Source organism: Hemiscyllium ocellatum, chromosome 4 (assembly GCF_020745735.1).
Source record: "Hemiscyllium ocellatum isolate sHemOce1 chromosome 4, sHemOce1.pat.X.cur, whole genome shotgun sequence".
Classification (NCBI taxonomy): Eukaryota; Metazoa; Chordata; class Chondrichthyes; order Orectolobiformes; family Hemiscylliidae; genus Hemiscyllium; species Hemiscyllium ocellatum.
In genome coordinates, this window is record NC_083404.1 from 112566784 (window position 1) to 112580727 (window position 13944).

At 38.8% G+C, this 13944-nt stretch overlaps 1 protein-coding gene across 2 annotated transcripts in view; it reads left to right on the top strand.

Moving 5' to 3' along the window:
- phf20l1 (PHD finger protein 20 like 1) overlaps positions 1 to 13944 on the top strand; it is a 126833-nt gene that overhangs the window by 44736 nt on the left and 68153 nt on the right. The window contains exons 10-11 of one of the 2 annotated variants that reach the window (XM_060823774.1): positions 7477 to 7744; positions 8427 to 8615. In XM_060823774.1, the coding sequence (XP_060679757.1) occupies positions 7477 to 7744; positions 8427 to 8615 (457 nt within the window). The remainder of the gene's footprint in view (positions 1 to 7476; positions 7745 to 8426; positions 8616 to 13944) is intronic. The other variant, XM_060823775.1, reaches the window with a different exon arrangement.

Sequence of the window (13944 nt, forward strand, 5' to 3'; positions counted from 1 at the left end):
ACAACAAGTTGAAGCTTTTCATCTTGCACACAGCATTAGGATGCAACAAAACAGACTTGGAGTGGTGGTGGTGGTGAATGGAAAATTGATTTATGTAGCCTGACGAGTGAGCTGACTGTTGCATAGAAATGTAGTACTGATAGCCAGCTTTAAGTCATTGATCAGAGCCTTGCAGACGTTGACAGTCTCCCTGGCTCCTTTTTTTGTACTCCACATGGGAAAGGTGAAATGTCTGTAAGAATTCCTTTTGCTGACATAAATCAGGGGGCTGTGCATTAACACATCGCTTCTATAATGGACAAATGCATCATAGTATGAGACCAATTGATGATCCTAAATTAATTTAAATGGTAGTTCAGTGGTTACTGGCATGATGGCTGAGTGGATAGCGCTGCTGCCTCAGCACCAGGTTTGGTTCCAGCCTCAGACAACTGTTTCTTTAGAGTTTGCACATTTTGCCTGTGTCTGAGTGGGTTTCCTCCCACAATCCAAGGATGTGCAGGACAGGTGAATTGGCTATGCTAAATTGTCCATAGTGTTCAGGAATGTCTAGAGTCATAGAGATGTACAGCATGGAAACAGACCCTTCGGTCCAACCCGTCCATGCCGACCAGATATCCCAACCCAACCTAGTCTGACCTGCCAGCATCTAGCTCATATTCCTCCAAACCCTTCCTATCCATATGCCTCTTAAATGTTGCAATTGTACTAGCCTCCTCCACTTCCTTTGGCAGCTCAATCCATACACGTACCACCCTTTGTGTGAAACTGTTGCCCCTTGGATCTGTTTTATATCTTTCCCCTCTCACTCTAAACCTATGCCCTCCCTGACCCCAGGGAAAAGACTTTTTGCCTATTTACCCTACCCATGCCCCTCATAATTTGGTAAACCTCTATAATGTCACTCCTCAGCCTCCGACACTCCAGGGAAAACAGTCCCAGTCTGTTCAGCCTCTCCCTGTAGCTCAGATCCTTCAACCCAGGCAACATCCTTATAAATCTTTTCTGAACCCTTTCAAGTTTCACAACATCTTTCCGATAGGAAGGAGACCAGAATTGCACGCAATATTCCAACAGTGGCCTAACCAATGTCCTGTACAGCTGCAACATGACCTCCCAACTCCTGTACTCAATACTCTGACCCATAAAGGAAAGCATACCAAATGCCTTTTTCACTATCCTATCTACCTGTGACTCCACTTTCAAGAAGCTATGAATCTGCACTCCAAGGTCTCTCTGTTCAGCAACACTCCATGGGAACTTGCCATTAATTGTAAAAGTTCTGCTAAGATTTGCTTTCCCAAAATGCAGCACCACTCATTTATCTGAATTAAACTCCATCTGCCACTTCTCAGCCTATTGGCCCATCTGGTCCAGATCCTGTTGTAATCTGAGGTAACCACCTTCGCTGTCCACTACACCTCCAATTTTGGTGTCATCTGCAAACTTACTCACTGTACCTCTTATGCTCGCATCCAAATCATTTATGTAAATGACAAAAATAGAGGGCCCAACACTGATCCTTGTGGCACTCCACTGGTCACAGGCCTTCAGTCTGAAAAACAACCCTCCACCACCACTCTGTCTTCTACCTTTGAGCCAGTTCTGTATCCAAATGGCTAGTTCTCCCTTTATTCCATGAGATCTAATCTTGCTAATCAGTCTCCCATGGGGAACCTTGTCGAACGCCTTACTGAAGTCCCTATGGATCACATCTACCGCTCTGCCCTCATCAATCCTCTTTGTTACTTCCTCAAAAAACTCAATCAAGTTTGAGACATGATTTCCCACACACAAAGCCATGTTGACTATTCCTAATCACTCCTTGCCTTTTCAGATACATGTACGTCCTGTCCCTCAGGATTCCCTCCAACACCTTGCCCACCACTGATGTCTGGCTCACTGGTCTATAGTTCCCTGGCCTGTCCTTACCACCCTCCTAAAACAGTGGCACCACGTTAGCCAACCTCTAGTCTTCCAGCAACTCACCTGTGACTACCGATGACACAAATATCTCAGCAAGAGGCCCAACAATTACTTCTCTCGCTTCCCACAGAGTTCTGGGGTACTCCTGGGCATTTATCCACCTTTACCCATTTCAAGGCAAACAGCACTTCCTCCTCTGTAATATGGACATTTTGCAAGGTGTCGCCATTTATTTCCCTACAGTCTATATCTTCCATGTCCTTATCCACAGTAAATACTGATGCAAAATACTTATTCAGTATCTCCCCCATTTTCTGTGGCTCCACACAAAGGCTGCCTTGCTGATCCTTGAGGGGCCCTATTCTCTCCCTAGTTACCCTTTTGTCCTTAATATATTTGTAAAATCTCTTTGGATTCTCCTTAAGTCTATTTGCCAAAGCAATCTCATGTCTCCTTTTTGCCGCCCTCATTCCCTCTTAAGTATACTCCTACTTTCTTTATAGTCTTCTAAGGATTCACTTGATCTATCCTGTTTATACCTTACATAAGCTTCCTTCCTTTTCGTAAGCAAACCCTCAATTTCTTTAGTCATCCAGTATTCCCTACATCTACCAGCCTTTACTTTCACCCTATCAGGAGTATACTTTTCCTGGATTCTCGTTATCTCACTTCTGAAGGCTTCCCATTTTCCAGCCGTCCTTTTACCTGCGAACATCTGCCTCCATTCAAAAGATCTTGCTTAATACTGTCAAAATTGGCCTTTCTCCAATTTAAAACTTCAACTTTTAAATCTGATTTATCCTTTTCCATCATTATTTTAAATCTAGTAGAATTATGGTCGCTGGCCCCAAATTGCTCCCCCACTGACACCTCAGTCACCTGCCCTGCCTTATTTCCCAAGAGTAGGTCAAGTTTTGCACTTTCTCTAGTAGGTTCATCCACATACTGAATCAGAAAATTGTCTTGTCCACACTTAACAAATTCCTCTCCATCTAAACCCTTCACTCCATGGCAGTCCCAGTCTATGTTTGGAAAGTTAAAATCACCTACCATAACCACCCTATTATTCTTAGATAGCTGACATCTTACAAGTTTGTTTCTTAATTCCCCCCTGCCTATTAGGGGGTTTATAATACAATCCCAATAGGGTGATCATTCCTTTCTTATTTCTCAGTTCCACCCACATAACTTGCCTGGAAATACATCCAGGGATATCCTCCCTCAGCACAGCTGTAATACTATCCCTTATCAAAAATGTCACTCCCCTCCTCTCTCGCCTCCCTTTCTATTCTTCCTGTAGCATTTGTATCCTGGAATAATCTCAGTCCTGCCCATCTCTGAGCTATGTTTTGTAATTGTTATGATATCCTAGTCCCATGTTCCTAACCATGCCCTGAGTTCATCTGCTTTCCCTGTTAGGCCCCTTGCATTGAAATAAATGCACTTTTTAATTTATTTGACCTACGTTGTCCCTGCCTGTCCTGACTTTGTTTGTTTGTTTGTTTGACTTACTTCTGTTCTCAACTGTACCAGTCTCAGATTGATCTCTTTCCTCACTATCTCCCTGGGTTCCTGACCCCCCCGTCCCCCTTTAATAGTTTAAATCCTCCCGAACAGCTCTAACAAATTTCCCTGCCAGTATACTAGTTCCCTTCCAATATAGGTGCAATCCGTCCTACTTGTACATGTCACTTCTACCATGAAAGAGATTCCAATGATCCAAAAATGTGATTCCTTCTCCCCTACACCAGCTCCTCAGCCATGCATTCATCTGCTTTACCCCCCTATTCCTGCCCTCACTAGCTCATCGCACCAGGAGTAATCCAGATATTACTACTCTTGAGGACCTCCTTTATAAATTTCTGCCTAACTCTGTAATCTCCCTTCAGAATCTCAACCTTTTCCCTTCCTATGTCGTTGGTTCCAATGTGGACAATGACCCTTTGCTGGCCCCTCTCCCTCGTGATAATATTCTGACTCTCTGAGACATCCCTGATCCTGGCACCAGGGAAACAACACACCATTCTGCTTTTTCACTGCTAGCTACAGTAACACCTGTCTTTACCTCGGACTAGAAAGTCCCCAAACACAATTGATCTCTTGGAACCCGACATACCCCTTGTTACATTAGAGCCAGTCTCAATACCAGCAACTTGACCGTTTGTGCTACGTTCCCCTGAGAATCCATCACCCCCTACATTTTCCAAAACAGCATGCCTGTTTGAAATAGGTGTATCCACGAAAGATTCCTGCCCTAGGTGCCTATCTAGGGATACCTTTCCTGGAGTGAATCCATCTATGTGACTGTGTCTGAGACTCCAACCCCCCCTCCCCCCATAACTGCCATCCATCACATACTGTTGCTGTTGCACATTCCTCATTGGTTCTAACTATACCTCCAACTGATCCATTCGATCTGATAAGATTCGTAGCCAACAGCATTTATGGCATACAAGATCTACAGTAACCCTTAAACTCTCTTTAAACTCCCACATCTGACAAGAAGTACATATCACTGTACTAAAGGCCATATTTGCTCCTTCACAATCTACAGACCCAGAAAATAACACCGTCTTATTCCTCTACAAACACTGTCCCAGGGTAAATTAATAGTTATGGCTTATATTTTAAGTTTAATCAAGATACATATCTCCAAAAACACACAATTAAGAAAGAACCCACTATACTCACTACTGCAGACTCTCTCTGTAGGCCACACTTAAAACAATGATTAACTTATCTGATTCTGTGATGTGAACTTTGCCCAACCGTTTCTCCAAGATCAGTTGTGAATTTCACTGTTTGTCAATTTTCCCAGACGCACTCTGATGTCCAATGATACATGAATTTAAACAGCAAAGGCAGTAACTGTGCAGGTTCTCCCTCCTCCTTCCTCCCTCTCCCGCAATGACCTCGCCATGTACTTCCTTTGTGTGTTCTTCTCTCTTTTAAAACTGCTGCTGTTTTGACTTTTTTTTTCCCAAAAGTTTCAAAACAATGCAACAGCATATAAAACAGTAATTGCTGCTTCTGGAATTTGAGGAAATCACCTCCAGCACCTAAAATACCTCAAAAAAAAAAGCACCTGTTAAGAACTTTTTCCTGTTCTCCATCTTGGATTACCCAGAATGTAGGTTAGGTGCATTTAGTCAGGGGTAAATGTAGAGTAATAGGGCAATGGGTGTGGATGGGTTACTCTTCAGGTCCACACTGACCCTCTGTTGGGCCAGATGGCCTGTTTCCATACTCTGGATTCTATGATAGGTTTATAGCATGCAACTGTCAGAACAATTTAGGTCAATTAATAAATTATGTCCAGTACCAGAGTCACATCTCATTGTAGACATACCTTTCTACTGCTTGCAAGTGTGGGCTGGTTGTGCATAACTGGCATGTTGCCCACTGTGAATGTTCAACTGGATATGTTGCTTGATACATTGAGCTATTGGAACTTGTGGCCTATGTACCTGGCATCTTGCTAACACTGTAATCCCTATCTTGGAATATGTGAAATGCAAAGCTAAGTGACAATGCTGTGTACAGCAGCTTGGTTCATTCTAGGAGATGCCTTCAATTTTGTTCAGATATTGCAAGCTTGGAGCTGGAAAAGTGCTAAAGGTTGGTTAATGATTTTATGACAAATAAATTATTATTTTCTAGTTGTCATAAAACTGCATAAGATTTTAGCAATAGTCGTGTATTTGCATAAATGCTTTCGGAATATTGCCTAAGCTTTTGGTCTTGCAGTTATCAGGACAAAAGCAAGGATACAAAATTTCAATCGATTATCACAGTTTTTGATAGAGGTAGAAAAAAGCTGCTGATTGGAGCAAATTGTTTGATTTTGATCAGTCATTTGTTGAGGTGTATGACCGACAGGCCTGATATCTGAAATCCACAAATTTGGTGTGCCATCTTGCAGTCCTGCAAGAAGTAAGTGAGGATTCAATAATAGGGATCAAAATAGAAAGCAAAAGGAAATAAAGGAAGCTATAATTTTAGTTTTTAAAGATATCATCTAGTTTAGCATTGTCATGTAGACTAGAAGGATTTGGGATTGATCTGTGATCTGTATTTAATGAGCAGTTTTAATTGGAAAAGTAGTTAGATATTATGTTAGGCCATAATGATGTTTGTCTCTGTCAGAAACAGCAATCAGGTTTCCTCATTTTGATCACTTTTCTGTGGCCTACTTGGAGAGTGAACAATGACAGCGAACTGAATTTGGTGCACTTTGAGAGATCTTCCAAATTTGAAGAAGTTCTCTGACAAAACACTGCGTAGGTTTGACTTGAAGAATGCATAAGTGACTGGCTGACCACACTGTCAGCAATGAGTCTATCCCAAAAAATCAAGAGCTGGGATAGAAGTAGAGAAAAAGGCTAAGATAATTCGCAGTAAAGCAATTCTATTTACTTTAGCACATTTAATTTTAAGAAAAGACAGAAAAGAGCTGTCTACCCCTTTAAACCCCTCAATACCCATACAATCACAATTGAGACAGATGGATTAACATGTGTACAATGAGTGTAAACATAATATAGACAGGCTGAACAAAATTATAAAAATCAAAAGTCTAGATGGCAATGTGAAAAATTACTTTTTGATTTTAGCAATGATGACATACTTCTGTCTATAGGAAGATGGTGATTTCTTAAATTTCGATAGTTGATCAGGTGGACTAGACTTTATCTTGTCTTCTTTATTTATCACTTCCTTAATTTTTCTGTCATTCCTGCATAGAGTGAGAAAGTGGTTGGTGCTTTGATTGCAGGTTCTGGATGTTTTGCTTTCTGCACTGTGGCATTCACGTTCTATAATTCAGCCAATCACAGAGGTGTTGTTAGGCCAAATTTTCTGAACTCAAAATACTTGGTGGCTTAAATTGTTCACCTCACTTCCTCAAAATGCATTATATTGCACAACTCATAGAAAATATGCAGCACATGAAAGTTTTGCAACTTGAAAATCGTTATTTCAGCTATAGCAGTCCAGCTTTCATTTGTTTTATCATTCCAAAGAAGAAAAGTGTGGTCTCTCACAATATGTAGTGAAATCCAGACTGGTCTAAATGGAATTCAGAACATTTCTTTACATTCTCGATTGAGGCATTTGCTTGTCAGAGAACTGAAATTTGTTAATTGGATTTGAGAAATTCGAGACACAAATAAGATAGTCATTTAGAAACATAAAATTAACTTGTGTTCAACCAAATTTACAATTTTATTTCCATAATGTAAAGGTTTTATACTTTGTAATACTAATATTAAGGTAGAAACATTTCTTGAGATACTGTTTTAATCAATCTGTAACTATATTGTTCAAGTGTTCATTGTTAATGCTGTTGAAGTGGGACAGTTGGTCATTTTATAACATGTATGGAATCACGACACATTTTAAAATTTGTATTATGATATGTTTAGAATTAAATGTTTAACTTGATTTGCTGCTTTTAATTATAAAACTGACACTGACTTGGGCATGAATACTGTAAATACTAATCCTAGTTGATTATCAGTATATTAATTATTTACTTTTACTTTTATCTAGTTGTCACCTTCTTATACCACTGACCAGCTGAAGACTGAAGTGAGCAGTGAAGATTCCTGTACTCTGAATCAAAAAAGTGATCCATTTTTTTCATCTCCACACTCAACCAAACTCCGAACACGTAAAACAAAGCCTGAGGAGCCATCTGGGAATATAAAGGCTTCAGATCCTTCTCCTCCCCCAACTGTACCTCAGGGCAAGGAGTTGCACAATGTAGAATTTCCTCAGACATTACCCCCACCACCACCTTCAGATATCCCTCAGACTGGTTAGTGCGTTGCTTAGTGAGTCTTGCCTAGAGGGGTTTTAAACAAAAAGCTACTTAGCTTCTAGTTGTGGCTGTTAATTGTGTTGAAAGAATTATGAAGATTTTTTTTTGAAAACCACATGTAAACTGGTATTTTCAGGTATGTCAGCATGTTTAGTTACGTAAACCTTTCCTTTCGATTTTTTTCCGTAATTTTAGTAAGTGATGTGATGCATGCAAGTTCCTCCACTTTACTGCTCATGGGTTAGGCTGCACCATAGATGCTGAGATCATGGTTCCTACTAAGGTTAAAAGAAAAACACTGTCAACTTAAATGCACACAGCTGTTGTAAATAGAAGCCTGACTTTAATTCCAAGAATTTGTTCATTAAAAACAAATCTGATTTCTTAACTTTTGAATTTTACATCAATCTCAATATGACTGCTTTTTACAAATAAACGCTCAGCTAAAGTAAATTTTCTTTGGTGGTCAACCTGGCACAACCAGCTTATCATCCATCCGAACCATTTTATGATGAGTTCCATTAAAAACAGCATGAATTGAAAGGAGTACAAACAACTGTTTCCTTCATTATATTGCATAGTACTATCAAAAGCTAACATTAAAATAGGCTACCACAACAAAACACCAAAACTATTATTTTTTTAAAAAAGGCTAATTGAGCATCTCTTCTTCCCTAAGGCCCTTCTCAGCCCAGCAGTCCGATCACCTGGTTAGAAAAATCCAAACGTAGGAGACGCTCTGCACGATTAGCAAATGCTGCAGGGATTGATGGTCCCACTGACCAAGAGTATTTACCCTCTCCATCCAGTGCTTTGACAGGACAGTCGTGCAAATCCAATAAACTGACAGACAGCAACATACGAGAGGGTGAGAATAAAATTAACTACCTAATAGGTGAACATCTGAGTTCCATTCGATATGGTATTTATCCATCAGGGATTTCTCTTAAACCAAATAAGAGTGCACAGGATGATCAAAGTGCACATGCGTTACTCAATCAAACCCATTGTATTTTGGATAAATACTATATCACTTGGAAGCTTGACATAGATTCTGCTCATGCTGCGGTTACTGTTCTGAGAATACTTTTAAAATTTTATATCTTGAATATATATTTTTTTAATGAAATGGCAGGGAGGGTGGAGTATAAGTGACATTAGTCTGGCTGTGAAATTATGTTGAAGAAAATGTGCTCAGCGGTATAGCTGCACTGGAGCTGAAACACTGAGTGGAAGTATTTTGGAGCACAACACTTTCTCATGATCATTAGGAGCTCTTGATTGTTTATTTAAAGTAGTCTTGCTGTGTTGTGATTATTTGTGATACAGAAGCTCTGGTGGTATATAAAAAAAACACCAGGGAGTCAATAGTCTCAAATCATTGAATTTTGAAATTTTTTAATTGGCCGTAATCTGAGCAAGTGGCAGTATCTGACTTAGGCAGTGTACTTTGTTGGCATGTCTAAAATAGTAAAATATCAAAGTGTGCACTTCTCCATCTTTCTATTTTGGGATGTTTTGGAAGTACTTTTTTCTCGCTAATTGAGTGACTGATCAAAGTCTGGGCCAAACATGTAAACTCTACCAAGCAGGTGTTGGTTTGATCATTAACCAAGAACAGCACCAATTTGATCCTGAAGCTGACTTAAATACTAACAAGATTGTACATCAATATGAATTCTTCAGCTGTTTATTAACTAAGGAATTGATTTTAAAAGTCATATTGTAACTAACATGGCCTTTTTTTTTGCTATTCCTCTCGTTTCTCCCTCCCAAAGAAACAACTGCACCATTTTCAATATTGAAAATAGAACAGTTGCTAGATGAGACTACAATGGATTGGAGTGAGCTGGAAGAATACTTCCACAACTCATAACATGAACCAGGATTGCTCTTTTTAATTATTACTACCCAAAAGTGCTTAGGGTGGAGTCTTCTGTTTGCGTTTACACTTTTAAAATTAAATCCCTTTTTATTTGAAACTTTAACATTTCTCCTTGTTCCTTTTAGGTTCTTCAGCTTCTGCGCCTAGCATGGTTTCTTAGTTTTGTGTTAGTCATGTCCTTGTTGCTCTTGATACTGAGAGATGCGTGATTGGGACACTGGATTTGTTTCAAAATTGTTACTTTTCCCATACCTCTTGCTTCCTTATAGGCTGAATCCATACACTGTACCATGGTGACATTTTTAGTTGACATATTATTTTAAGCTAAATAGAACATGAAATGTGTAGTGAAAGGGAGAAAACAAGATGGAACTTTTGATGAAAAGATTATTAACAACCAAAGGCTTTTTTTTCTCTTTGAGGGAATTAAAGATAAGTTGTTTTCCTCTTTTGAAAAAAGAGTAAAATTCCTAGTATGAACCCTGATCTGAAGCCTATGATTGGTGTAACTGCCTTGTAACTCACTCAATGCCATTGGTATTTACCTGAATTGAATGTACTCTTCTGATGTTGTTGAGCAATGTTACAGTCGTGCCATTTGATGTCGGTGCGTGAAGGCTATAAGTCGCATGATGTCTTTGACGTCAAGTCAATGTAAGCTATTGATCATATTAGTGGCAGAGAGGAAGTTGTTTTGTCAAGGAACTTATTTCAATGTGTTGTACATCTTTTCTAAAGCAATTTTTCAAAAAATCCATCACGGGGTAGTGTTATGATTTACTGAAAGAAAACTGCTGGATCTGTGCATCGGGACCAAGTGTGTGTAGTGTAGGGGGCCTTGTTGCCAAGTGCACTACCTCATGAAGAATTTTGATAAACTTTAATTACTTTTCTGCTATACTTTTTTTGTAAAAGAGGAAAATACTGTCTTGCTAAACAAAGGAAAAAAATAAAAGTTATGACTATGTTGGATTGCAGAACTCTTGCTGTTGTCTTTTTTTGTTAGTTTAAAACTTAAGGTTTTCCTCATCTATTTAACAGTTACAACACAAAAAGTATAACACATGCTCAAAGGTTTCTATCTAATGCCTAAATTTCAAAAGACAAAACTTGGGATGCAATACTGGCAGTCACAAGGATGGCTTCAACATCAGGGTTCTTGACCTTTAAAATGTCTGCTCCCCCACTGTGACTTATTTTTGCCTCTCTTCCTTTCAAGAGGAAAGTTTTGTCATTAAGTGTAGTGGTAAGACAATTGGGATTTTAAATTGATTATAAATTAGTGTAGCCTCTGCAGGTGGGCACCCATTGGGATTCTGGGAACTGTGCACATGTTTAGGAGCATATAGGAATGAAGAATTCCCTCTGTCCTCCTCAGTTGCTGATTCCACAAGTGAAACCTACCATGATTTACACATTCTTATAGCATTTTTGCTTTAACAACTCATTTAAATTACATAGTCATATAGCGTAACCTGCTACATTCATGCTGTTCAACCTCTTGGAACTGGTGTCACCAAAGCCCAAATCTAAATCACTGTACCAATGTTCTAAACATGCTGCCTGACACATCTGAAGGTCTCTCAACACTGAGAATCCTCTATACAAGTTTAGAATCAGTAAGGAATATTAGTAGCTGTTCAGACTTTCCTGGAAAAACTCAGAAAATCTTGTAAAAGTTTGAAAAATCCAACTTTCCTTTTACTTGTGATTAATAGCATAACTTAACATTATGTCAAGTATGAAGATATCATTGCGTACATCCTTTGCATCTGTTGTGACTTTCTATCACTAATAAAAACTAACTTTTGTGATGAACGTAATGAGGCTTTTCTAAAGGACTGGTAAAATTCGGTTCACTTTAAGAGAAATCTTTGTTTTTTCCCTGCCTTATTGGTAGCATGCACAAACACAATGCCATCACTCTCTCAAAGTGGGGCTGGGGCAAGAGCTTTGCATATCACTCTGAGATAAGATATTGGCTGTAATCAGATCAAAAGGTCATTGAATCTCTAACCCATAACAAAATGCGTTTTTTTTAAAATTAGTTTAGCCTTAAATTCGTTTTGAGGCATCTATAAGTTTGCTTTCTTTTTCAGACTCAGTCTGAGTATCATGTGGGCGTTGTTTCTGTTGTTAGATTTCTGATTCTGATACAAGGTGGTTTCCATCTTTCATAGTGTGACCAAAAGCTTTAGTTGAACTATCCAACAGGAACTGCAGCATCATCAGGTTTTTTTTTTAACATTGTAAAGTTACAGAAACATTCCCAACCTTTTGAGTTTCATATTTTTTTTAAACTTTTCGTCCATAGATTATGGGTGATGCTGGCTGGGCCAGCATTTATTGCATAGAGTGTTAAAATTAAATCATTCTTTAAGAATTAGACAAACATTATCTTTTTGAGCTCTTTGTTTCGGGCTTCTGGTAACTAGACTTGCCTACTTTTTCCCTTGCTGAAAATGTCTTCTCGAAATTTTACAATGCATTGCAAGTTTTTCTAAAATTCTGAAATCTGATTGAATGACTGTGGCACACCATGCAAAAAGCAGCACTGTTGAAACCAAGGGAAACTAACTTGTATTAGTTTGAATACTAGATTTGAAGATTTCAAGCTTGGTTTTAATTGCTTTTCGTTGGGAAGACGAGTGAGAGGCCAGACCTATGAAATGGAGAGGATATGCTAGAGGAGGACCTTTCGGAGAAAGATTTTAAGAATACTGACCATAATAGTATTTTAACACATAACTGAAAGATGGCAGTTGGGCAAGGCTAGTGTTTAACAGGACATTACACTATCAAGATTTGTTTTTGTGTTTTGTTGATTAGGAAGATGATACTGGAAATGCTCCTTGGTATGAGAGCAAGCAAACTATGGAAGGTTGGGTTGTGGGAAAGATGTTGTAGGTGGGGTTGCTGGGGAAAATGTGTTTGACTTGGACAAAAGAAACTTTAGGGCTATCTTTACCAATGCAGAAAATGTGTAAGTTCTATTTGAGGCCAGAGAAAGTAGTTACACCAATGAGATGATTAAGCTACATAACCACATTGTGCTCTCAAGATAAAACTCAAAATATTTCAAAAAAGCTTGAGGAATACTGATTCCAAGCTAGAGACGTAAACATTGGGAGGGATGACCACATGCTCTGTTAGGAGTGAAGTTGGATGGTTTTAGTTTGTATGTGATTGTAGATACAGGAGATATACTTTTAAGTATCAGCTCAGAGGTGGCTTCAAATTTCAGATATAGTTCAGGAAGTCTATAGGAGGGGTTGACATTGTCGGGATAAGGAAAACCTGCTGAGCAGATACGTAGAGCAGCATAACAATTCACTCAAGCAACCAATGTTACGATTCATCCTCCTTGCTGCTGGCATTTACTCTCTCCCTCTATCAATAATGGTCTCTAGTGATTAAAAAGAAACCTTTAGCTCTTTGAGCTTTTAAGATATGATGGTGGGGATGCGAGTATTTGGAGATGTAGTAGAGAAAGGAGATTAAGATAATCTATGCTTTCTTGTGTGATTGAGGAGTTGTTGGAGAACAAGTCCTGTTAAAGCTGGCTGGGTTTCTGACAAAACTAGCAATGAATAGCTACAATGGTTATGGACTGTGCATGCTCAAATTTGTACACAATAGACTTCAGAAAGTAAAGATATTGTCCTGTATAATGAAATGGGCAAAAACTTAGTTAATCTTAAAGTATGATAAATTGTGTATTTCCTCAGTTCCCTTCTCTTCCCACCTTGATTTGTAATATCATCCAACTCCCTTGATATTTCTTCAGTTTCGGGTGACATCAAGAAAGAACTGCCAGTAGAGCGTGAACCTAGTTACTAGAAAAGATGTTTGTGGTTTTCATTCATGATTAAAGCAGCTAAAGTTGATGTTTTTTGTAATTCTTTATAGGTTACAAAAGTTTGTTGGCAGGCACCGATGTTTTGAGAAGAAACAAACTTGTGTTTATATTGTACTTATCATCTCCAAGATGTCCAAAAATCCTTCCAGCTAATCAATGACATTTGCCTTGTCGACACTTGTTTTACACTTCACATGTGATTCATTGTCAATGAAAATAATTAGTTTACCATGTATGGTTCTTAATTTCTCTTGATCTTTTTTAAAAAAAAATCAAAATGCTTCACCTCTGCTGTATCAACATTAACTCCACAGAGGTTTGCCCAACAATGTGATGGGTGCATGCACTGAGCTGACCTGTTGAGCAAGCTAATTTTGACCTAGGTAGCAGTATGATAGCACTTGGTTGGAATACTTTCAGGGGAGAACAAGTCAGTCTGCATCCTGGTTTTGG